The 25297-nt window shown below is 30.9% G+C and overlaps 1 protein-coding gene across 3 annotated transcripts in view; it reads left to right on the forward strand.

The window, feature by feature from the left end:
• LOC118188636 (cell adhesion molecule 2-like) overlaps positions 1-25071 on the forward strand; it is a 1428898-nt gene extending 1403827 nt beyond the window's left edge. For all 3 annotated transcript variants that reach the window (XM_085815032.1, XM_085815034.1, XM_085815033.1), the window contains 2 exons: positions 13078-13258; positions 17303-25071. In XM_085815032.1, the coding sequence (XP_085671158.1) occupies positions 13078-13258; positions 17303-17397 (276 nt within the window). In that variant the 3' untranslated portion in view covers positions 17398-25071. The remainder of the gene's footprint in view (positions 1-13077; positions 13259-17302) is intronic.
• Positions 25072-25297: the final 226 nt, after the last annotated feature.

Raw genomic sequence — 25297 nt, forward strand, 5'->3', positions numbered from 1 at the left:
ATAAACATTCTTGTATACCTTCTAAGAATTAGAGAACCTCAGAAAGCAAAAGGAAAAATACAATCAAGGCAAAAGAATATAATATAATCAAATCTACGCGCTTGAAATCTATGAAAAATGTAAAATAAAATAAAGAGAGATGCTTAAAGTTTAAAGTTTCAAATTCCAAACTTCTATAATTTATTTAGCTAGAACAAAATTTGTAATCAGAAATGAACCTTCTATTCGGTTTAAAAATATCTGAACTTTGTTCTCCTTCTTAAGTATATGTAAATAAGAGTTTATAAATTTTAAAATTAAGATTTTAAGTTATTAAAGTCGCGTAGTATGCTGCTAAATTAATTAAATAACCAAGAAATAACGACTAAATCATTAAATCAAATTTGGTGGTGAACAGCCTAAAAGAAAGAACATACATCAAATTTGGAATAAACTCAAAACAGTTCAGTAAAATAACATAAAAAAAATAACATAACAAAACAAATAATAAAAAATTTTCTGAAAAATCTTAGGTCTTTTTCAAGGAGCAGCCGAGTAGTTTTCAACAAAGATGCGTTTCTGAATTATATCTGGATGATTATAAATTCAAAAGTAATGCCAAAAGAATGAAATTAAAATAAAGAATGAAGTAAAATAAAGTATAAATGTAAAAATATTTATTATTAAATTAATTCTTTTTCTTATAAAAAGCATTAATTTTTTTGAAATATTTCAAAATTGAAGTCCTATCAACCTATCATTCTAGTTTCGTTTTCTGAAACCTTGACTTTAAATTTTATTACTTTTAATTTCGAATAATTTTTAGAAGTTTTGAAAAATATTCATTTAGCCTGTTGCTTCTAATCTGACCATTTGCTTATCTGATTTTAATTTCGAAAATTCTAATTTTATACTACTAAAATTTTATACAGTAATTTTGTGTTGGTCACATTGGAACAGATTACATCTCGATAATTTAAAATTTTTATACTTTATTTTATTGTTTTATTCAATTTAATTTAATTTTTGGCATTTACGTTTAATTTATTTAATGAGTTTAAAATCAAAAAGATATAATTCAGAAACGTGGTTCTGTTGAAAATTTGGCTGCTCCTTGAAAAAAAACTATTTGTTTTGTTATATTATTTTTATTGCGTTATTTTATTCAATTGTTTTGAATTATGTCCCAGTTTTGATATATGTTCTTCCTGTTATACTATTAGCCATCAATTTTGATTTAATCATTTAATTATTAAATCTTAATTATATATATGTATGTATTATTTATTTGCCTTTATGTACGCTTATAAAACTCGTACAAAACATCACACATTATATGTTTTTAAGGTAATAACACTTCATTCAATATTATATTTACAACTCGATCCAAAAGTAGGTCCAAATTACTGACAGCATCTTTTTTAATTCTTATATGTGCTTGAAACATCCATTATCAGCAACGGCGTATGAAATCTCTACCTGACACTGTAGTGCATCCTAATACAAAACCTTAAGTTAACATCTACTCGCATAAATTCTTGACATAAACCTCTTTCAGTGTTTTAGGATCATTTTCAATACATATGTAGGACTTTTCATAAGTCTTCAGTCATACGGCAGATAATTTTGCAATTTTATTAAGTGTTGTAAACACATACCTCATAAAATAAGGTATTATTCAAAAGCTTAACAGCTGAAACTTTCAAAAAATTTTGAAGCTCCGAAATAAACAGCATAATAGCAAATTGTTTCAATGGTTATTTATACTATACATCTACAATGTTACTCGCGTGATATAACTTGAAATTTCAACTGCAATTTATTTAGTTAGCTTTAAAAGATGTTTATTTTGTGCAAGACGGATATGAGGTTTCCCAAGAACAGCGAATTTTTATGACTGAGTGTTACTTCGCAGTGCATGCATTTGATTGCGATGCCATCTTTTTCATACATTTTGTTGGCGACTGCAACATCCTATTACTGATTTCATCGATTTTGTCCTAATTCAGAAGATACAGATGACTACTTTTTCCTTATGGTGAATGCATCGAGTTTCTTAAAACTAGGCGACCAATCGGAGAGTCATTTCCTCATAAGATTCAGAATATTTGGAGAAGGTCTCTGTCAGCCCTTCGATATCTTATCCGTAAAAATGCGTTGTGAAGTGATGTTGAATTATAAAAATTCATACTACTGGGGAAAAGCTAATTTTCATCTTGCATTAAGTGTTTTAAACTAACAGCATAAACATCAACTGAAATTTCAAGTGATATATTACTTTTAGCGAAAGTCACACACTAAACCGATTTGCTATTAACATCCGTTTCGGAATTTCTACTGTTTTTGAAAGTTTGATGTGCACCACTTTTGGATCAAACTGCTGTTGACAACGTAATGCTGTTAACAATAGATAGCAAAAATTTACATAATTTCTCATTACGAACCGACGCAGATATTCTTAAAGAGCACAAAATGTCCTGCGACTGTAAGAACTGTGATAACATCTGCATAACATTAGCTGTTCCATAGTGTAACGAAAGCGCATATTCTTCATACTCTTTATGACGCAAGTTCTGTTACCGTATCCCTTTTTACGAAAGGACAAAATGTATTCTTAGAAAATTATTACAAAAAGCTGTATCTGTGTTAAAACTTTATAAATGTTTAAATTGGATTATTAAATTTTTTATATGAAAATTCTTGTTGAAAAATTATAAACCAATGCATTTTTATTTAATCTGTTGGAAGTTCTTGAGCATGAAAAACAGAAAATACGGATGCTGAACTAAGCTGTACACATGAATGTAGAAATGATCGGAAACATTTTTATCTTACTAATGCGTGTCAAACAAAACATGAAAGAGATTCCAAATAGGTAGTACAATGGACGGCACTTAATATGATCACGGTTAATATTATCATTCGGATATTGTTATCGATTTGCTGAAGTTTAGGCCCATATACGATACAAAGGAAAATACAGTTTATTGGGATCAACAATTGGGTTAATCTTACGTAAGTATTTTGGAATAAATTTATTTTAAGCTGAAGTAAGGTGATCAAGTAAGATCAAAATAAGTTATAAAAATTGCCAAGTGACAGAGAAACGTCTCAAAGTAAGGGATTAAGCAACCAAATAGCTTGGTTTGGACTTTAGCCAACTATTTAAAATTAGGCAAAGAAAAATCTTATTTTGGTGAAAATTTTAAATAACTCAATCCATTTTAAGAACGAACAGACACATTTCATTCTTCTTCAGAGGGAAACAGAATTCTGGAGAATTTGGTTTTGCTTTATAAGGTATTTTCTCTCTCCTTTCCGCATGTCTTCATGCTCGATGTGTCTCGATGGGTATTCAGGAGATCTCAAATCTTGGCTCAAATCTTGGCGAGGAATGGCATATTTTCACGTTAAGACATCGACATAACTAAATGACTCTATAACCTTTCTTCCGAAAGCTAAATTGCCTGAAGACATCTATGTGAATTAAGGTTGCATTTTTATCTAATTTTAAATTTTACATTGGCGTATTCTCTCCAAATGAGAGATGCTCTCCGACTACAAAGATTAGGGTCACAGCAGCGATCGAATATTTTCCAGAAATATTAATAACGGCATAAGCACGCTTTCGCATTTTCCCAAATAAAATACAACGAAAATACCTATTTATAAGTTTCCAATCACACTTTTGCATTTTTCCAATTAAAATACAATGAAAATACCTATTTATAAGTTTCCTGATATATATATATATATATATATATTACATTAGTTAAATTCCATTGCTATTTTGAAAAATATATTTTCTCTCATAGTTTAATTATATCATTCGGTTTGTGTTTTCATAATAGCTTTGGACAAACGCGATCACATTAAAGCCGGGACTAGAGTTATATTTAACTTATCCAACTAAGAGCGTTTTAACCGAAACAATATTAATATATGCTGCTGGAGCTGGAATTACCGCGGTTTTTGACCTGCCTTCCAATTGATGCTCGTTAAAAGATATAATTATTCATTCTTCTCATTCCAGTTACAGGGTCTTAAAATCCCGTACAGTTACTTTTCGTCACTACCTGCCCGTTCTGGAGTGTATTACTTGCGCGCTTCCTTGAATGTTGTAGCAGTTTCTCAGGCTCTCTGTGCGGAACTGAACCCTGATCTCCCTGTCACCCATTACCAGAATGGTAGGCGCGTAAAGTATCATCCGCAGTTCATAAGGCACACACTTGAAAGATACGTCGCCCGTGTCTTTAAAGATACGTCTAGACGAGCCCGTGTAATCAGCCCAAAGTTACAGAGTAACTATAATACAGACACGAAGTCCGATTGGTTTTGGCCTAATAAAAGCGCTCTTCTCTAGAGAGTCGGAGCTCTGCTGCATGTATTATATTAGCTTTAGAATTACCTCTGTTATCCAAGTAGCCCGAGCTGCCCGAGATAAAACCGAACAAAAGTCAAGTGATGTCGACCATGTCCAGTTCAGTTTATCTTGGGCCACCTAGTATCAGATTGTCTTCAAATTATGCGGAACTTTATGATTCCATGCATTTCCTGCAGGGTTCGGTAAGTTGAAATAAGATTCAATAGAGTTTAATAATAACATATGTAAGGTATTTCTCCCACCTTCCTGGCATGTCTTCGTGGTGTGTTAGTCTGCACGCTGGCTGCGTATTCTAGAGGTCCGCGGTTCGATTCCCGTCGAAGGCGTTGCTAATCTTTCTTACATCCAAAAAATACCTAATGTCTCTGTGGCTCCCGAACTAAAAGGGAGTGGATGAGGATTCGCCACACCCAGGATTTGGCGATTGGGTCCTCTAAACACCCCAATCACCCTTTAAAAGGGGGAGTATATAAGGTATTTCTTCCGCCTTCTTAACGTGCCTTCGTGGTGTAGTGGTCTGCATGCTAGGCGCGTATTTCAAAGGTCCGCGGTTCGATTCCCGGCGAAGGCGGTGTTAATTTTTCATCTTGCTTGCTTCCAAAAATACCTAATGTCACTACACATAAAGACCGCAAAACTAAACATCTTACATAATTAATTAAATATGATAGTTGAATAAAACAAAGTTGTTACTAAATATATGAAAAATAAAATCTTCTTTTCATTTTCACTCACGGTGCACAAAGCATTGTTCAGCGCTTCTTAACATTTACCTTTTTGCTGATAACCGTAACAAAATTAGACTTTCATAAGTTTATATGAAATTTTTCTAACTATATTGCATTCAGATAACGGTAGGGAATTCCGTAATCAAGTCATATCCGAACTATGCGCTATGTCGAAAGATGTTAAGATAGTTCATGGAAAGTTTCGTCATAGTGAAACAAAAGACTAAGTTGAAAGGTCTAATCAAGATATACAGAATATGCTAACTACATGGATGAACAATAATGATACAAATAAATAGTCAGTTGGTTTGCATTTTCTTCAATTTGCCGAGAACACTACATATCATGAAGGAATAAGCCAAAGTCCTTATGAAGTCATGAACCAAGAAGTGGCATAGCATCGTCTTTTTTGCCTCGCGAACAAATTGCAAATATTGAAACTCGAAGAAATTGTTTATACTTTTGAAACCGAAGAACAGCTTGAAGAAACTGTTAATACTTTTGAAGAAAATTTGAGCAGTGACCATACCAAAAACTATATTCCAAAGAAAAATATTGAAGAGGAACTGCAACCTACCACGTCTTCATATCAAGCCCTGACTGAACAACACGAGTTTATTTATATAAAAAGATCGGCTGCGAAAGAGAATCTTCTACTGCAAGTAAGGAAAATATTACGAACATAAAAAAAAAGTTTCCTCCTGCTGAAATTGGTTATACCATACGAATACAAGTCCCAAATGTCGACCGTGGTCGTACAGATGGATGGCTGGAAGGTGTTGGCAGTTGTTGTTGGAATAGAAAATTCTGATTTTTATAATCTAGCAAACAAAAATGGCACATTCAAGCAGCTTTATACCCATAATCAGTTTATAATTTATAAAGAAAAGTTCTTTCCATAGATAAGATTTCTTCTCAATCTTCTCAAGAAATGTCGCTGAGAGAAGCAGCTGCAGTTAATTCGAGAAGTGGAGGGCAAGGCTATACACACTGTCACTGCAAAAGGAAGATTTTCCACAACTAAGTGCAGTTGTAAAAGCAAGGGACTCTTGTGCAATTCAAAATGTCATAAAATTTTAAGTTGTTGCAATAAACAAGATTTCAATCACATAATTAAGTTTTCATTTGGTATTATTTACGTTCCTCATTTAGAATGTACTGTTTATGTTCAAAAGTTTATTTACATGTGCTGTTACTTAAGCTGTTTCGTATTTTTACATATATGGTATATATGCAAAAGTAAAAAAAAAAATGTCCTTTATTGGCTAAATTTAAAATTAAATGCTTAACATTTATCCAAGCACAACTGCCTGTCATCATTGAAATGCCATGTAATACCGAGTAGCCCTTCTCACGTTAGTATCTAAAGCTACATGTCTCGCAGTGAAAACACTTCTACAGAGTTACAAACAACTCTCCTCACCGGGATTGGTTACTCTTCTATATAAAGACAGGCGAAAACGTTATGTCTTTCTTGTGAAGTTTTATCACACCTGAAAATATGGAGAACAGAACGCAAATCTCCGACATATTCAACATTCACCATTAATGCATGGTGAATGTCGACATTTGCCGGTGTAAGTCAGAAATAAGTATATTTGCCAAATATTTTAGACATAAACCAAGCGATTATGTTGGATGTTGACATTCACCAAATTTCGGTCTTTCACAGTAATATATATATATATATCTTTTTACACTTCGAATGTTATCATTTTATTATTTTCTCAAAATATTTCCTTTGAGGATACACTGCTTCCTGTCATTTTTCCGTGACCGAGAAAATGAATTTAAACTCTCTTCAGTTCAAAGACTGGATGATCTTAGCATTAAAATATCACAAATACACTCTTGAAGGCATAATGCCATTAATTCCCTCTTTTTCTCACTTTCAAATGTTTGGCTTCGATTTATTTAATTGCTTAAAACGCTTTCCTGCAGTCCCCTCACAATTAGAAACATAAGTTCTGATAAACGCTGTTCCACTAAAAGACAATTTGATTTGAAAAATATACTTCTTTTGTCGATTTCCATTTCTTGTGGACCATTGGACCATTTTAGTCGACATTTCTCGTGGAATAAGAAATTTAGTTTCTGCATAAAAAAAATATCCTTCCTCCTTTACTTATTCCAAGGGAATAAAACCCCATATAAATTTCAGTTCTGAATCATTTTCTGATACAGTAAATTCTCTGTTCCATGCGTGTTTACTTTTGATAGAGAGGCTTATACAAAATGAAACTGAAATGATGGCAAAATGAAACTGAAATGATGGCTCTCTAAAATTTTCATAATATTAGGGAAAGTATCCCTTCCACTCTTTTCAGAGCCTAGTAATCCTATACGGGACTCCTGACTGTTACAGGTGGAATAAGTGTCTGAAATATGGCGGTACAAAACATCAGTTGGCCCAAAGTGCTTTTAAGTAGCCTCTTAAAAATGAAAGAATGGCAACAGCTCGCTCGCTTCTGTAAGAGCACAAGTGAATGCAAGTTTGTGTGGGAAGAATGCGGTTGAAGAGCAAAAGCACTTTCTGGAAACAGTAAATTTTTTTGGAAAAAAGTTTAGCGATAGTCTTAGTACGGAATGCTTTTACGCATATCTGTTTTAACAAAATCTATTTGTATTTCTTATTTATATTTATTCAACGTACAATCGCAAATTGTCAACTGGCTTTAATGTAAAAGTACGCTTTAGAAATTGGAAGGAATGCTTACAGAACGGTAATGTTTCTTGTGCTGTTATATATATGAAAACAAATGTCATGTAATGTAAGTAGTTAGAATGCAGGAGACCACTGAGCAGCTGTGCCTAAATGAAGACTTTCAGCTTTATTGCTCACTCAGTGGCACCACGTTTATTTAAAATTTTATATTATTATAAAAATTTTAATTTTGATGTATACATAATTTTGACATATACTTGACATACATTGACAGAATTCATATAGATATTAACAGAAATTTTGATGGTACGTACATAGAATATGAGTTAGAATGCAGAAAGATGCTTTCGTAAGAAAAATAAAATAATTACTTAATAAACATAACATTTGATACTTTTTTACTTTTGATAAATTTCCAACAGCTGCTTATGCAAATTTGCTAGTAGTACAAATGTAAATATTATCTTAATGAATATTAAGCATTTTTAGTACATTTAATTCAATTAAATTAGTTATTTTCAATTAAAAATTTAAAAATTATCATAATGAAATTAGAAAAGAGTACTAAGGCTGATCACACATTCTTTAGACGGTTTACATTGTATTTACAGAAACATTTTATCTAAATTTTGTGTTTAAATGTTCCATTTGACAACCCTTATTCTTCACTGTCTCTCTACATCGTAGTTTCCAAGACAGTAAAGCTTTTGTTAGTAGCGAAAAAGGTATTTTATCCCATTCCTTTTCAGCGGCTTTCCAAAGTCCGAAAAGGGTTCTAGGTCGACGTCTCGACAGTCCGGTTTTTAAAAGTCCAAAAGCGCAAAATTCCGTAGATGATACATCAGGAGATTTAACACGGATATGAGTAAAGGGTATGGCTTTGATACACGTTTCCTGTTCTACTTTCTCCAGGAAATTAACAGTGGATATTTACGTGCGACTGCTTGCTTTGTCTATATGAAGTTCTACTGATTGATGGCATTGTGGGTAAAGAGAAGGTATTTCATATTTAAAAACTGGGTATAAAATATGTTCCTGATAATATATGGGGTTGACCTTAACAATTTTCTGCACTATTTTTAATTTTATTCGTCGTTACATCAAAACCATCAACAATCATTAAAGCCTTTTGAAAAACTTTCTTTACTAATTCAGAAGTCAAACAACGAAAATGAGCATTATATTTTCAAAATTTCACAGGACTAGTTTCGATGGTTTTACCGAACCAGCATCCTCAGCTGCAAAACCGCAAATGAACAAGATAGGAAATAATGATTAGATAAGATAAGAAAGCCTGGACAAGAATAAGCAAGTGGCGCCATCTATTGATGAAACCAAAACTAAAACATTATTTCTTTAAAGGCCGAAGGCAAAGATCGATTGGAATTAGGTTCGTTAACTAGAACAGAAAAATGGATTGGAATTAGGATCGTTAACTAGAACAGAAAAATGGATTGGAATTAGGTTCGTTAACTAGAACAGAAAAATGGATTGGAATTAGGATCGTTAACTAGAACGATCTCTTTTTATTGTGGTCATTTAAATATACCCGAGATTCATCTATTGTCACAAAAGTTTTCTATTTTTGTCGAAATAATTGTTTCTCATAGGTAATTCTGCAGCGCGTTCTGTTTTCGGCGATATGTCTTGGAGAAAGGACGATGCACATTACGTTTCTCCGCCTTTTTAAGATTCAAATCAGCATTACTCACTTCGTTTACAGTTGAAACTGAGCATTTTAATGATTCTACAACTGCTCTTTAACTTCGAAGATTTTCTTTTAACATTAAACTTTTTACCTCTGCAACATCCGAAACATTCCGTTTTTACCTTGGAACAACTTTTCTCCTTGGAGCCAAACTTTGACCTTCTTTCCACCCCTTTCTTAATAATAACATTATCTATCGTTGCTTAAGATACCGTAAAATCATAACTTTCACAATATTTTTTATAACTAATTACGAATATTTTTTCTTCGTAAAGAACACAAACGTAGACTTCCGTCCATTGCTTCTTTAAAAGTTACATTTTCCATGAAAAGAAAATTATGGAATAGCAGACGATAATTTACATTTTCAAAAATATAGTTTCAGTTAAAAAAAAAAATCTGAGCAGGCGATTTTTTATAGCAAAGCAAAGTCGTCTAAGAAAGGTGCGACCAGCCTGTGTTGTGTTCAGTTATAAGCAGAAAGTCTGGAATTGCCTCCTGCATTGTACTGCGTTTTTCGCAATAAGAGGGCTTCTCTGTACGCAGAATTAATATCTATTCTTGTATTGCATATGCGAATTCTTAACAGAAGCTTCTAGAAATGTAAAAAAGAAAGAACTTTGAAAATCCATGACATGTAATTTGTTATTGATTCACTTTATACTTCTATTCACACTGCTTTAAAAATTTTATCCTTTCTAACGGTATTATCTTGGGAAATCTGTTATACATTTTAATATTATGAAATTATATTTACTATTTAAAATAAACGTAACATTGTGCTTTTTGACAAAACCTTCCTGGTTATGAAGTAAAAGTAGAAAACTATTTTTAAATAAGCATAGCATTATGCGAATTAAAAATCATTCAGTAGAAATGAAATTTATAAACTTTTCATTATATGTATATATTTGGCATTCCTTTTTTACTTCCTTATGTGAAGTAAAGGAACTATTGTAATCGCCGAAACTTTTGAGTATCATAATTTAAAGGAAATATCCATTTTGACCGTTACCAAATCCATTTGAATAATTTTTTTTTTTTTTTTTTTTTTTTTTTTTTTTTTTTCGTGACATCTCTACGTATAGACAAAAAAAAAGTATATTTTCTCCAAAACGGATTGCAAAATGGATTTAAAAATGGATCCAGAAGAGATTTTTTTGTACGTCTGCACGTATCTCGTATAACTCAAAGACGATTAGCCGTAGAACGTTGAAATGGGATTACTATAATATGTAATTGTGCACCTTCCTTTTTCTGTCGAAATCGGCTTTACTAAAAGTTCGATGAGCTCTGTTTTTTATTCTTGTAAGTTGGTAAATTTTGCATTTCTTGTATTCAGAATGACTAAATTATCTCATTTTTATGTTCTGGTTAAGGTTTTTTTTTTTTTTCCTTTTAGTTAAGCTGCATGCTATAGTTATAGAATTATCATCAAATTAGAAGTGTACTTGGAATTAATCTAACTAGGGAAAACTTGTTTACATCCGAAAGTCTTAGTAGTAATATTGTGAATTAAGTCAGTTGGAGTATTCAGTATCATTTTGCCCAGTGGAACCAAACTACATTTAAGTGCATAGAAAATTTTATCTTCCGCCCGTTGGTTGCATTGCTTGCTGTATTGATTATTGATTTTAAACTGTTTTTAACTGTATTCGATGTCCTATGGTACTATTTTTTTATTGTTTTACAGTTCTTAATGAAGATGTTTTGAGTTTTTATGCATACTTTCCTTGCTGCGAATTGAGAACTGAATTGATTGAATGAGAAATATAACTTTAATAAAATTCGGGAAATAAGTTCAAATGAAGGGCAACAAAAAGTGCATATAATTTAAAGCCTGTACGAAGATGTCGTGTTGTATCCACATCAGATATTTTTCTTTTCTAAATTTAAACTTTTTTTTTTAATGTTGAATTGTTTATCGTATATTAAATACTATAAAAAAAATCACAAAATTTATTTTTGAAAATGAAACTTCACTAAAAATGGCTTTTAATGCAAAATCCTGTCTTAAATCTTATTTAAACGTAAAACGTTTAATAATTAAAATGAAATGATAATTAAAAATTATAAAAGTCTGTTGTCATTTTAACTACCACATAACTTTAGTAACATAATTTCAGTTTACCTAATTTTAATGATTAGTTGTAACATTAAATCTTCAAAATTAAAATTTAAGACTAAAATTGAAATTTAATAAACAAATGTGTTATTAGAACAAAATGCTGTTTTAAAATTATATTCATTGAAACACTGAATAATTTAACTCGTAATATTTTATAATACAGATTTTAATCCAGATTCTAATTCTAAAGTACAAAGATTTATTTTAATAGGCATTAATATATTTGTGCCAATTTCAATTATTCAATAATTATGAGAAGAGTGGACATTTTGAGTTTAGCTGCTTAGGTACTAAAACATTCCATAATTAAGCAGATAATGTCTTGTAAACATTAACTTCTTACCCTGATACTAATTCTAAAGGTCTAGTTTTGTGGAGATTACTACGTATATTTGTGTTAAATTATTAATGAGTTTCATTATGAGAAGAATAGACATTTAAGATTATTTTCACCAAAACATTCAATATTAAACAGATAATATTTTATAATACTATCTTCTTATCCAAATTCTAATTTTAAAATATATAGTTTTGTAGAAATTAATATATTCGTGTCAAATTCTCATACCTTATCCTACAAGAAAATACAGTTGCTTAATTCTGAAAATTTAATATTTGGTTCAATGCTTAACTACAGGAAGAATATCAGATATTTTGAATAATTGATCGCATAATATTTGTTTCAATATTATATCACCAGAAGTGCTATTTGTCTTGAAACTAATTTACTTGTCCGTTTCACGTTTTTGTGTCCAAATTACTTTTCAAGCTTTTACCACCGAATGTTATGGCAATGCATCATTTTTAAAAAAAAATTAATGATGAAGAAACTGTATTTATGTATGTATGTTCCCGTGACTTCTATTTTATTCGTCCATGAGCGTTCTTCAAAATGAAATTTAGTTTAACTATTGAAAGAATCTGAAGTTTGATTACTGTGGTAACTGGTTAATATAATGCAATAGCCAGCTTCAATGAGACAGACATTGAGCCGAACTGTGTTTTTTAAGAGTGAATATTTGCATTTTTTTAGTGTAGGTTCGAGTCTCGATTTCTGGAACCGAGTTAATAGAAAAAAGGTGATGTTGTGGTTTACAACCTCTAATGTTTGTATTCTTGAAGCCAAACAAATAGCTGTGGCTAATGCTTAGTAAGATTGAATTGTTTTACAAGGAGGTGTATTTAAGAAACCTTTCAGTTAAAATTCAGTTTAGACTTCTACTTAGTGCGAGTATGAAAATTCGTCAGAGAAAAGGAAGATTAAGTAGGTCTAGGTGTAGCTATTCTTTATTTCAGTGAAAGGAAATCATCGTTTTATAACATTAATGTTGTAATAAAAATTGAAAAAAAAATTAGGACTTTTCACTAGCATCTGCCATAAATAGCGTTAAGTAATCCTTTAAAATAGATTGAAGAAATTTTGTATAAACATTTCTTTTTTAACGAATTTCGATTTTTGTAATTAATGTAGCATTTCTGTTTCAGGCGCATTCAGAATTGTCCGACCAGGAGACGGTTGTGTACCCCGATCAACTGGAAAGCACGAGTCTGGCTCTTCGGTTTCGGCTCAAACCAGATGTCCTTCACAATGGAAAGGTTATCCTCAAATGCGTTGCAACCATCAACCACATACATGCAGTCACCATTAAGGAAATTATAGCAGCAGGTTAGTGTAGTAAATTGGCTATTCACAAATCATAATCCTATACCAATTTGGGACACTTCATTAAATTAAAACATATTATTATATTCAATAATACATGAAACATATTTCTAAGCATAGTGGAACTCTCGGATCATGAACGCTTTTGATCAAGAACAAATCGGTTCATAAACAAATTATCTGAATAAAAGATGTCTTGGAATGCAAAGGGTGTCTTGAGTTGTAAACACTAACGTGGGCAACAGATACTTTCCCAAAGGTGTTTCGAAGTTACCTCTGATATAGAATTAGCACGCAGAGACCTCCGAAAACACCCTTTTAATATTTATCATTGCTGCACTATCATTAGCAAAGCCTGACAACAAGTGATTTATAGGACCATGAATTCAGCCTGGAGGAAATTAGAGTCAGACTGAAATTGAAGCAAAGATTTTGAGGGCTTTGTCAACTACGAGATTTTATTAGTAATGATGAGTTTTGAAGCGAACACTAAAGACGTGGAGAAGTTTTTAGAGGATTGTAAACATTATTTTATCGAGAAAGGACTGAAACATCATCAGAAACACTTTCTTTGATACGCGAAGTCTGTGTAAAATAGAGTACGATGCAAAGTTTCATGTAATGATATCACCTAGATAAAGAATTAGCAAGATAAAGCTGTAGTATTTTCAATGGCAAAGCCATTTCTCATTTTAAAACTCAGATAACAGCAAATCACACCGAACAAATTTCTACTAAGATGGAAACCTAGTGAGTCTCAAGCAGAGTGGAGTGCCGTTAAGGAACAAAGAAAAGGTAAGCCCCATACAAAAGGCAATTACTTGGTGTTTTTATAAAAAGGAATCCTCATTCAAATAATAACACACTGTAACTGATGTTACTGATTTTTCATATATGCAAATAATTTTGATGAAATTGTAGTATTTCTTGCACAATGGAAGGGCCTCAAGAATGCGAAGCATCGCCAGAAAAACAGAGTTAAAGAAGTAAGTCCACTTGGCGAAATAGCGCCAAGCTGGCGATGGCTTTGGCAACTAATTTTTATCGCTAAATTTAACAAAAATATGCAAAAGTAATTAAACCTGGCGATTATTAAGAGACATTTTTGTTCGATCCCTATGTAATTGTTACTATGTATGCCTTGCAGCCTTTTCAGGAAATCAGAGATAATGGGAATTTTTCGGTAGACGAGAAAATCTATAAGGCCAGAGAAAGCATCAGTTCTCAGTTTAGGGTTATCACGCCTCTCCGCATCTGCAATTCTGTCCTCCGGTACCATTAAAGCATTTCATCAATTCAAACGCTCAACGAAGCACCAAACTCATGACAGCTGGAATAAAACTTACAAACTTGCAAGTTAATGAAAGGCATTCAGCGGAACTTGGAACTTTTCAGTATAGTTCAGAGTTTAGCTCAGTAATTAGCGGATAATTCTGCGAGCTTACGCATTTGAGGATTTTTTTTTGTATTCCGTTGTGCCCAACGTTCTTATTAGTTTGAAGTGGTAACTACTGATTGTGCTGTATCATACAGACAAGAACTGTATAGGTACTTTTGGGTGAAAAGTTCAGAAATGTAAAATAGTTTTGGGAAAATATGTTTCATCAAGCTGTCATCGGTTCTGTGTGCGTGCAGTTCATTACAAACTCATACGCAAGGAACAATATCTTCCTTTCCTCTTCATCACTTTTCATTTATGCCGTCCACTTTCCTTCGCCCAGATACTGTAGAATTAAATTACATTTTCGTCTTTTTATCTATTTAATATTTCATTTACTTTCCTGATCATAGAATTAATGATTATCATTAATTTTTTCTTATGAAGTTATGCGCAAAGTATTGTTTTATGTTTTAAATATATATACCAGGAATTAATTGATATATTCTACATTGATTTGTGTGGAGAAAATAGTTTAAGATTACAAAGACTTTTAAAAGAGAATTAAATTGGTGAATCGAGGTCTACCAAGCTTTTTTCGTGTTTGTTCATGTTTAAAGTATAGATACAAAAAAAAATTATCAACCAAAATGGAAATTTTCAAAATAAAATTTTGAACATACATGCTATATATAATGCTACACATGAATATATATATATAAATTTAATATATGCCCAGTAGGAACGAGTGATATAAAAGTGTCCTTTTTTGTGCAGATTTTACATAACCAAACAGAGCAGAAACATTTCATTTACTTTCATTCTCACCATAAAATGAGTATAGGCTGTTTGATTCTCATCCTTAACCATAAGATTTATGCTGCCGTCGCTTACATAATGAAACAATTTTCTAATGTAAATGTAAAATTAAAAATATAATTTGTTGATTTTAATTATATTTCAACATTTTTATAACTAGAATAATATTTGCTATTAAAGTTACCAAAATTTGTTGAATATCTTTTCATTAGCGCGCCTATAAATTCTCCAGACCAATTTTTTAACAAAGGAAAACTTCCTCTTTATTACTAAAATAGGATTTATTACTAAGTGATATCAGTATAAGGTTTCAGAAATATCATCTGTTTACGAAAAGAACTGTCGTTCGTTCTGATCCAATGAAATCTGCATTCATGGATTTGAAAGCTGTATAGAGAATAGCAATAATGTTTTGATTTAAAGAGCTAAAGCAATAATTTCAATTATTGTGCGTTTACGGAGATCACACATTAATACCATCCAGTGTTTCTTCGTTGGTACAGACAATCTCGTAATTGTACGCAAAAGTAATTGTCACCCTTCACGGTTTCGAGCGGAAGAGAACACTGAAATTGTTCCACAGTTTCTGCGGAAAAAACATCACTTATCTCTTCTAACCGTTTCTGATAAGTTTAATATCAGTAAAGGCACTTCTCAAAAAATTCTCATGGAAGATCTTGAAATATTTGATCTTATTTCGTTCCTCAGAATGGAAACAAAATCAAAATTCTATGTACTGTTATTTGATTTAAGTGGCAGACATTTATCCCGATGTTTTCAAACAAACTGTGACAGGAGAGGAAACTTGGTGCTTTGCTGATTATCTTGAGGCAAATGAACAATCATCTGCTTAGGTTAAAAGAAGGTCCATCATATCCAAAAGTACTTTGGTTTCAGAAACTTCGAGTAAAAATCGCTTTGATGATCTATTGGGATTGGAAAGAGAAAATTCATAAGGAATTTCTTCCTGAGGGACAGACGATTTTAGGACTAATTTTTAAAAAGATGCAATGGACAGAATTCTGAAAAAAATCCAGCGTCTTAGTCTCAAAAACTCTCTATTGAATAACCGATTTCTGCTGTACGTCAGTGCGCCATCATATAATTCAATACCCGTTTAGCAATTCCTAGCAGAGAAAAGTATCAAAATTCTCAACCATTTTACTCAGCCACCAAATTTGGTACATACAGACTACTTTATCTTCTCTAAAGTGAAATCTAACCTCAAAGATTTAATAACACTGAAGGGATTCAGAAAACAATAGTCACAGCTTTAAATTGTAATCCAAAAGCTGTAGGAATTCTACGAATGTGTTTGAAAGCAGCTGTTTGAACAAGCGAAACGTTTAACAGACTTACAAGAATTGAACACTGAAGGCTAAGAATGTTTTACCCTTCAACTATCGATTTCGTTGGAACTTAGTCCAAGGCCTATGGCCTTAAAATTCCGCACAGATGGATGGCTTTGCTATTCGTTGCACACCAAACGTTCTGCCAGCTGCTGATGAATCCGATTTATAACTGGATGTATATTGGAAGAACAGGCATCAAAATAAAAGGGTAATTATGGATTCTAATGAAGAAAATGCTATTTATTAGTGGCAGTGTGGAAAATTTCACCTATCTCTTCTAACTTATCTCTTCTTCTAGAATTTCAGCCCTTACAGCTTATAATGTTAAATTCTGTAGACGCATGTTTTATAAGTAGAAGCATACACATTAAAAGTGTATCTTATGAAAAGTTTAATGAACTAAAATTTTGCAACATTTTCAATTCGGTTCATTGAAACTTTGATCACAGACCTTGTATCCTTACAAATTTATAAATCTACAATGATTTTTTCTTGCAGGTATTAAAACAGCGGAGCTACAGACGTGGTTAATTTGGATTGGAGTTCTTATGGTCTTATCTTTTGATGCTACACACACCAAACTTCCCGTGTGAGGTTATGATGCCTCTTAAACCTCCTATTTAAGCCAATGTGTAAAACGAACGATATATATGTATACATATATCTGCTCATTTATAAACATGTATGTATTATATGTATATGCACACGTGTATATACATACACAAATACATATAAAAATTCTTAATAGCGGATACACCCGGAAAAAATATCCTCGTTACTCTGAATTGTCCGTTATTTAGAAGTTAGGTGTGAAATGTCCAAAATATATATCAATTGTATGAAATGTCCTTTTAAGAGATGATAGGCACATAACGTGTATATATCTTTCTGACTGTCTACCTAAATACATATGTATATAAGTAGATGCAATTTTGGATATATACATACGCATAACTGTAAACATAAACGAATGCACGTAATGATGTATACATGTACATGCTTCTTTTCTCCTTCACGTTACGTTTAAGTTTTGAATTATAATACATGAGAATTCAGAACTAAAAATGATTAATAAACACTTTTAAGGACAAAGGAATTTTGCTTTTTGATTTTTTTTTTCCTTTTTTGAAAATTATCTACAGACGAAATACTTCAGGGCGACATATAATTTCACGTAAAATATACCTTAGGTTTGTACTTGCAAATAACAAGGACATTTTATTCAGAACTTTAAACATAAAATGTGTGGTTTAAATATCTGAATACACTCATCTTAATACATTCATATTCTGGAGCATGCAGGACCTGAAGAAACCCTTTCCTCATATGAATGAAAACAATAAAAGTGACAAATATAAATTTCACAGTTTTGTTGCACAAATAGAAGATGCATCGCTTCTTGTCATTAAAGCAAAATTTACGATCCAGAAGTGTGACCTATGATCCAGTGATCACTTATAAATACAGAATGTGAGCAGCGTACTGTTGTAACAAACTGTTTCTTTAAAAATTATATCATCCAAATGCTGTCCTTTGTACTGTACTTCTCCTTGAAACCTAAGTTAGGTTCCACTTAGCTCTATCCTTGTCATTTGCTGAGGTACTGCTTTCGATTTTCTTCACGTCTGTTACTACGAACTACTACTACTTCTTAATTTCCTTCATGATTGCTACTTAAGATTACTTGAATGCAAATTCATTTTTCTCTTCTACCACGTTTATGTTAAAGCGCTGTTTTCAATTTCCTTCATGTCTGCTACTATAGGCTACTGTCAACTAGTATTTGCATAATTAATTTGCTACATGTTCGCTACACAGTCTTGTACCTAACTACTTGTCTACTTAATTATTTTTTTCATGTCTGCTGCTAACAGGCTGCTGTAGACTGCTTGTCTGCTTACTTTTCACATGTTCGTTACTTAAGAAGTACTTGAAATTCCTTTATGTGTACTACTAAGCATTTGTATAGGTACTTTCAGTTTTTCTTCATATCTGCTACTACCGACTGTTACAGATTACTTTTACTTCTTTACTTAATTTCGTTTCGTGTTTGCTACGACGGAGAACTGCCGAATGTTGCCTATTTAATGTTCTTCGTATCTTTCCCTTGGCATTTGCTGAGGTAATGATTTCAGTTTCTGTCATGTCTGTTACTAGTCAATATGTCTGTTATTAATCATTTTTAGTTCCGACTGATGGCTTACTTAAGTTTCTTCATGTTTGCTGTAACAGATCACTGTCGACTACTTGTCTACTTATTCTCCTTCATGTCTGTTACCTGACGTTTGCTGACGTAACGCTTTCAGTTTTCTTTTTGTCACTAGATTTCCTTTAACTTCGTCTATGAATTCCTCATTGGTTAAAGACTTCAGCTTTCAGGTATCCTCAAGAAAAGCAAAATTCATAGATTCCGAGGTATGGTGAGTTGTAACAACACCTGATATAAAAAATTAGTCGTATCAGTTACGGAAAATCCCAGCTCATCTTATAATGACATTAGGCTCTGTGGAAAGCTCTTGCTCAAGACCGATGAATATATTTGCTTTGCATAAATACAGTAGACGCATTATGTAGCACACTACGGTATTTCTGCATTATTGATGGTAAAAGGCATGTCTTTCTCTATGTGTTGTGGAATAAAAGAATATATTATATTTTTGTAATCTTTTATCACATTCATTTTGCTTCGGGGAAGTTTTCCTTCATACTCTGCTTAATTTTGAATTTCATTTCACTTAACATTTAATACCATTTTTGCTTATAACAGACATTAAATTTGTCCATCCATACACTTTTAGATGAACTATATGTAAAAGTAAAACTACATATATATATCTATATCTATATATATGTATATAGATATATATATATGTATATATATATATATATGTATATAGATATATATATATATATGTATATATATATCTATATGTATATAGATATATATATATAGATCGATATACATTTTTACATATAGCTCATCTAAAAGTGTCTTTGATTCAATTGAACTTTAGTAAGTAAATTCTTGCGCAATACTTAAAGGCTTTGAGAATCATCCTTTAACTAGTTCGTAATAGGATTACGACATTCAAATTAATCTGCTATAATTCTTGCTCCTTGCTTTTACATATCAGTAGTTTTCCACATAATCCACGTTATGTTCAACACATTTTCTTCATTGGGTAATATGCTGGAGATTTTTATTGCAGCGTTTTTGGCAGTTATCATAAATTATTTAAACTTAGTAGTAGTTATGTATGTTAAAATTATTTAAACTTAGTGTAGTTATGTATATTGCATATTAAATATATTTAAGTTACAGAGAAAAGAATGATATGCGTAATTATACAGCAAGTACTCAAAATACTGCCTGTATTCGTAGAAAAACTCGCATGAATTATGTGCACCATTCTAGCGCTTTTAATTCAAGTGTTGAATTAGTTAATGCATTTATTATTCAATCGTATAGCTTATGTAATATCAAACTTCATTATTTTTACTGCATTGGCTTCTTTCTTTATTTATTATATATAGTACATACTATTTTAGTTTAAAAAATTTTGGCATTTTCTTGTTTATATTGTTTACATTTTCGAAATTTTATTATCTATCTTTATGTCAGTTTATGTAATCAGAATAGGTTACAGCAATCTTTCCGTTTACAAAGGTTGGTACAATAAAATGATTCTTGTCATATCTAAAATGTAAGAAATTACGTAAACATTTTAGAAAGGTTCTGTGCATAAATGACTACGAATTTATGTGAAATAAATACGTAAATGTAAATGTTATTGAAGCCAGACATTTTTCTTGTCATATCTAAAATGTAAGAAATTACGTAAAACTTTTAGTGAGGTTCTGTGCATAAATGATTACGAATCTATGTGAAATAAATACGTAAATGTAAATGTTATTAAAGCCAGACATTTTAAATATAACGAAATAATTTTCACAAAGCAGGGATGAATTTATATTTGCTACATTTTTATAGAAACCAATCAAGTAATAGATAATTTATTACAATTTTGATGCAGCTAGTATTACGTACATGAAAGATGAGTTCAAAATTTGTCTCTAGACTTATTATAGAACATATTTTAATCATTGCAGTCATAACATAGAATCAAACGTGCTGCAAAAAGTTATGTAAAACACGTTGTTTTCAATTGAATCTCTTAGTTCAGTGCTTTTGTACAGTGGAATATAAATCATAAATATTATGCCTAGTCAACAACTAGAAACACTATTTTCATCTATGCTTGAATCTGACATAATTTTTATACTAAGTGAAAGTAATAACACCATTTCATGATATTATTAAAAATGCATTTATTTAAAATATTTGTTAATGGAAGTACAATGATTAAACATTAGAATAATTGTGAGTGTAGTTATGTATGTTGTATAAGCGTGCAAGGAGAAAATGCATTGCATGTGCTTGTATATATCATATATTTAAAAGAGTTATTTTGCTTGTAAAAATAAGCAGCATTTATGTAAACCCTTCCAAAACATTTTGATATAAGAATTGGTATTACTAATATGTACTGTAAGCTTAAACATACCATCTGCCATTGATAAAACTGACTAAGATATAACAGTTGCATTCATGATTGGAACATCAATTCTAAAATTCACATTTTACTATAAAATGTTAAAATTGTGATGAGTCATAAATTTTACTTGCACGCCATTTCATATTTCACTTATTTATAAACCCAAAAGTTTTTAATGCAGATTATTCATCCTGTTTTCTTAATGAATATTTACATGTTCCTTGCGTATAGTTCTAGCATTTTATGAATAATTTTGGAGTAACTTTTAAGTACCATTTACGTAAACCTGAACAGCTTGTGCTCTGTGTTGGTTGATACAGCAGAAAGCCCTGAGCTGAATGAACGGTAAATTGATATTTTATAATGACGCCAATTTCAAGAATTTTAATAAAACATTATTAGTTTGAGCATAAAATGAATACTCGTAACAACTCGAAAAGTTAATCTGGCAACACTGAGGCACGCAACTTAACTACTGTGTAGTAATAAATTTCTTAATTTTGCAGGAAAACTTCTATATCATTAATCTTAGTTTAATACTTATCTTAAAGAATAACTAGGCAATTATAAGAGTTAGCAATACGTATGCACCAAGATCATGTGCTGCAGTAATTATAGCGCGTGACTTTGGTTGCGATTAGAATACATTAATTTCATACTTCTTATGTCGTTTGTATTTCTTTAAATAGCTAATTTTGAGTTCCTTATATAAAATAAAATGGTATTATTTGTAAGTGCTGACGTCTGAAAAAATTGACTGATGATAAACTATTATTGCTTATTTTCCACAATATGACAAATGACATTTGCGTATATATCACGTGAAGTATAGTAATTTTTCACATATTTTAGATAGTTTAAATTATGTAGTTTAACATAAAAACTAATTTTCCTCCTATTTTAGAAAACATTTATTGTTATTGCAATATTATATTGCACTGTTACAACCCCGGTGTAATACAGCGCACAAAATACTTATTTCAATACGGTACCGTTCCCTTTTATAATAAAAATTCCTAAGTAACCTTTCAAATGAATGACCCAATTTTAAAGTGAAAAACTTGATATTCGTATTTTATTTTAATGCTTTGAAACATTAATGTTGCATACTTGCATACTGCTCACGAGTCGAAAAATATTTTGGTGCTTTTTTTATAATATTCTAAGATTAAAAGCAAATAAATATAAACAAATTGATAATTATGTTTATAATAATTATGTCATGTTAATTATTATAATTTGTCATGTTCTTCATGATTACATGTGACTTCAAATGGCTGAGAGCTGTATAGTGTGATGATTAATGAAATGAATGTCATTTTATACGTCTTATAAAGTATGTGCAGTTTTAAATATTAATAAATTCAGCAATATGTATGATAGAAATGTACCATAAACTGCAGAACATATTTATCTGAATACTTTTCTACATTAATATTTAACAAATGTTAGATAATAGTATTTTAATTACTCTATATTTCAGAATCTAAACCGATACGTGTTAAAGCCGACAGGTAAGATTTGCTGCAAATATTCAACCAAAATTGAAAATCAGATTTGAAATTGCCTTATAAATACAGATATATATACACATATAGCACCAAAAGGACGAATTATTGGTTTTCTAATTTAGATAGAATTCTTAGAGTAGCTGAAGGTAAAATTTATCTTCTAATCGTAAAATAAGAGTGAAAATATTGTGGAATGAAAAAAGGTTTTTTCTTCATCAGTTCCCTCAGCTTTTAGGCAGCGTATTTAAGCTTCGCCGTATTCCTCTCCCCATGTACAGTGATCTCTTTTCATGGAAAAAAAATCAGAGATTTGCACAATCTACTAAATGTATCTCATCAATGTTCTTGTCGGCGATTTGTGTCTAAATCGTGTATTTCTGTACAGGTTTTACTGCGCTTTTTTCCATTATTAGCAAATTCTACAAGCGCATATTTTCAAATTGAATTTAAAATATAAAATATCACGATTTGCCTATAAAATTTGTTGGAACATAGAATACAGCAAACGAACGCATACACATGGTTATGCAGTTTGACTGAAAATGATTGCTAGGAGTATAATTGCTTGAAGAATGGTTATGCGCTTGTGTTCCAGAGTTTAGTAACATACTTTTGAAAATTTGGCAACTTTTATTAAGGTGGTTGTGATAGCACATAAAAACGAAAAATAACTTTTTTTTGTGTTGTTGTTGTTGTCATTTAACCTATGACATTATTTTTGTAGTCCAACTATTTGTAAAAAAATCTGAACTCGTAAATACGTCGACCTCCAAAATTCAGTAGAAAACCCATAAAATTATCGGCATATACACAGGAATATACGGTATACTTATCCAGATAAAATCTAGTAAATTGTTTAGTTATTCTGTTCACCTGATGAAATCCCATTGTACTATTTTTATGTTTTATTTCGAAAAATTGTGCATTCATCCAAAACACATCCTTTAGATGAAAGTTGGATCAGGATCGCAGAAGTAATCTATGAAACAAGTGAGCAGCTAACGCAGAGAAAAACAGTTAGCGGCTTGGAAAAACTTGTTTTACACAGGATTATTCACATGAGAGGGATACTGGTTCACGTCATCGAATTGTACCTTAGGAATGTGAGTTATTTTGCGGCAAAATTTCGAAATAAAACTTTTATATGCAGCTTAAAGTATATTTCTATCATATGTATATCTCAAATTATCAACATCTAAAGTTGATTAACAACTGTATAAACACTCTGCATATAATTTCGAGCACTTTTTTATTCTTTTGAAGCCTAAATTTTAAGTGTTTGAGAAAATTTAACAGAACTGTGCAAATAAATTTATTCATGGTATAAGCAAGCTAAAAGGTTCAATGATATTAATTTCGACTCTGAATTTTAAATATTTAATAGATTTAATCTAAAATTTGAATGGTAAAGCATGGCTTGTAGCCTTTTAATAACGAATCACCTCATTGAAATATTATTAAACATTTTATATAAAGTCATTTTACATAAGAAACCATTAAACTATTTGCGAGAACAAAAATGTATGCTTAATTTTTTAATCTTTTAGAAGCATTCTTTAAAATACAACAGATCTTTGCATGATATTTCAATATAGAAATAATCTGCAATAAAATACAGACTCTTGCAGTTTTTCTATATTTTAAATGTAGTCTAATTCAAAAGATGAAAATATTTTGAATAAGTTTGAAATGTAAGTAGTAATGCATATAAATCCTCGATAATCTCTTTGGAATCAAAATATTTGCTTGAAATGTTGGTTTCATATAAAATCTACTAATAGTTAATAATAAGTTACTTTATTAATAATTTACTTTTTAATTGCTCCAAAGAGGAGTCGAAAAGTATTTTTGTTACGTAATACTTACTTTTGTTTTATTTTTTGTAATCGTTATCAAGAAATATCGAAAATTCAATTAAAAAAACTTTTATAAATTTCAGTCAATTATGATTCGTTATACAGCTTAAATTTTCATCTCATCTGCTGCTAAGTCTTTACGACATGTACCGTACCTCTTGCAGAATAACAAAAGAAAAGTTTTGTAAATTACAATGAAAACAAAAGTGATACAGGACGGCTTGCTTGAATGCATAAAGAATCAAATGTTGTTGAATTTCAGAATTTATGACTGTTTTTGTATATGATTCCCTTTAATAATATTTGTGATTTATGGACTACGAATAATAAAGAAAAGAATACGTTTTGTGTGTGTTTTCTTTTTTCTCACTGGACAAATTCATTAAAAACAGGAAATCATTTTCAATAATCAGAAAAATATCAAGCTTGCTTTTTCTTTTAAACTAACCGCTTGGGCAGCCAGATTCATAACATAGTTATTATAAAAAAGAAAAATATATATATGGTAATTTTAAATAATCCAGGTTATATAATTTCACGGGAAAATTAATAACAACTGAAATGAATCTG

Source organism: Stegodyphus dumicola, chromosome 4, assembly GCF_044657685.1.
Source record: "Stegodyphus dumicola isolate Sdum_Otavi_A_Nest chromosome 4, ASM4465768v1".
In the NCBI taxonomy this organism is placed as follows: Eukaryota; Metazoa; Arthropoda; class Arachnida; order Araneae; family Eresidae; genus Stegodyphus; species Stegodyphus dumicola.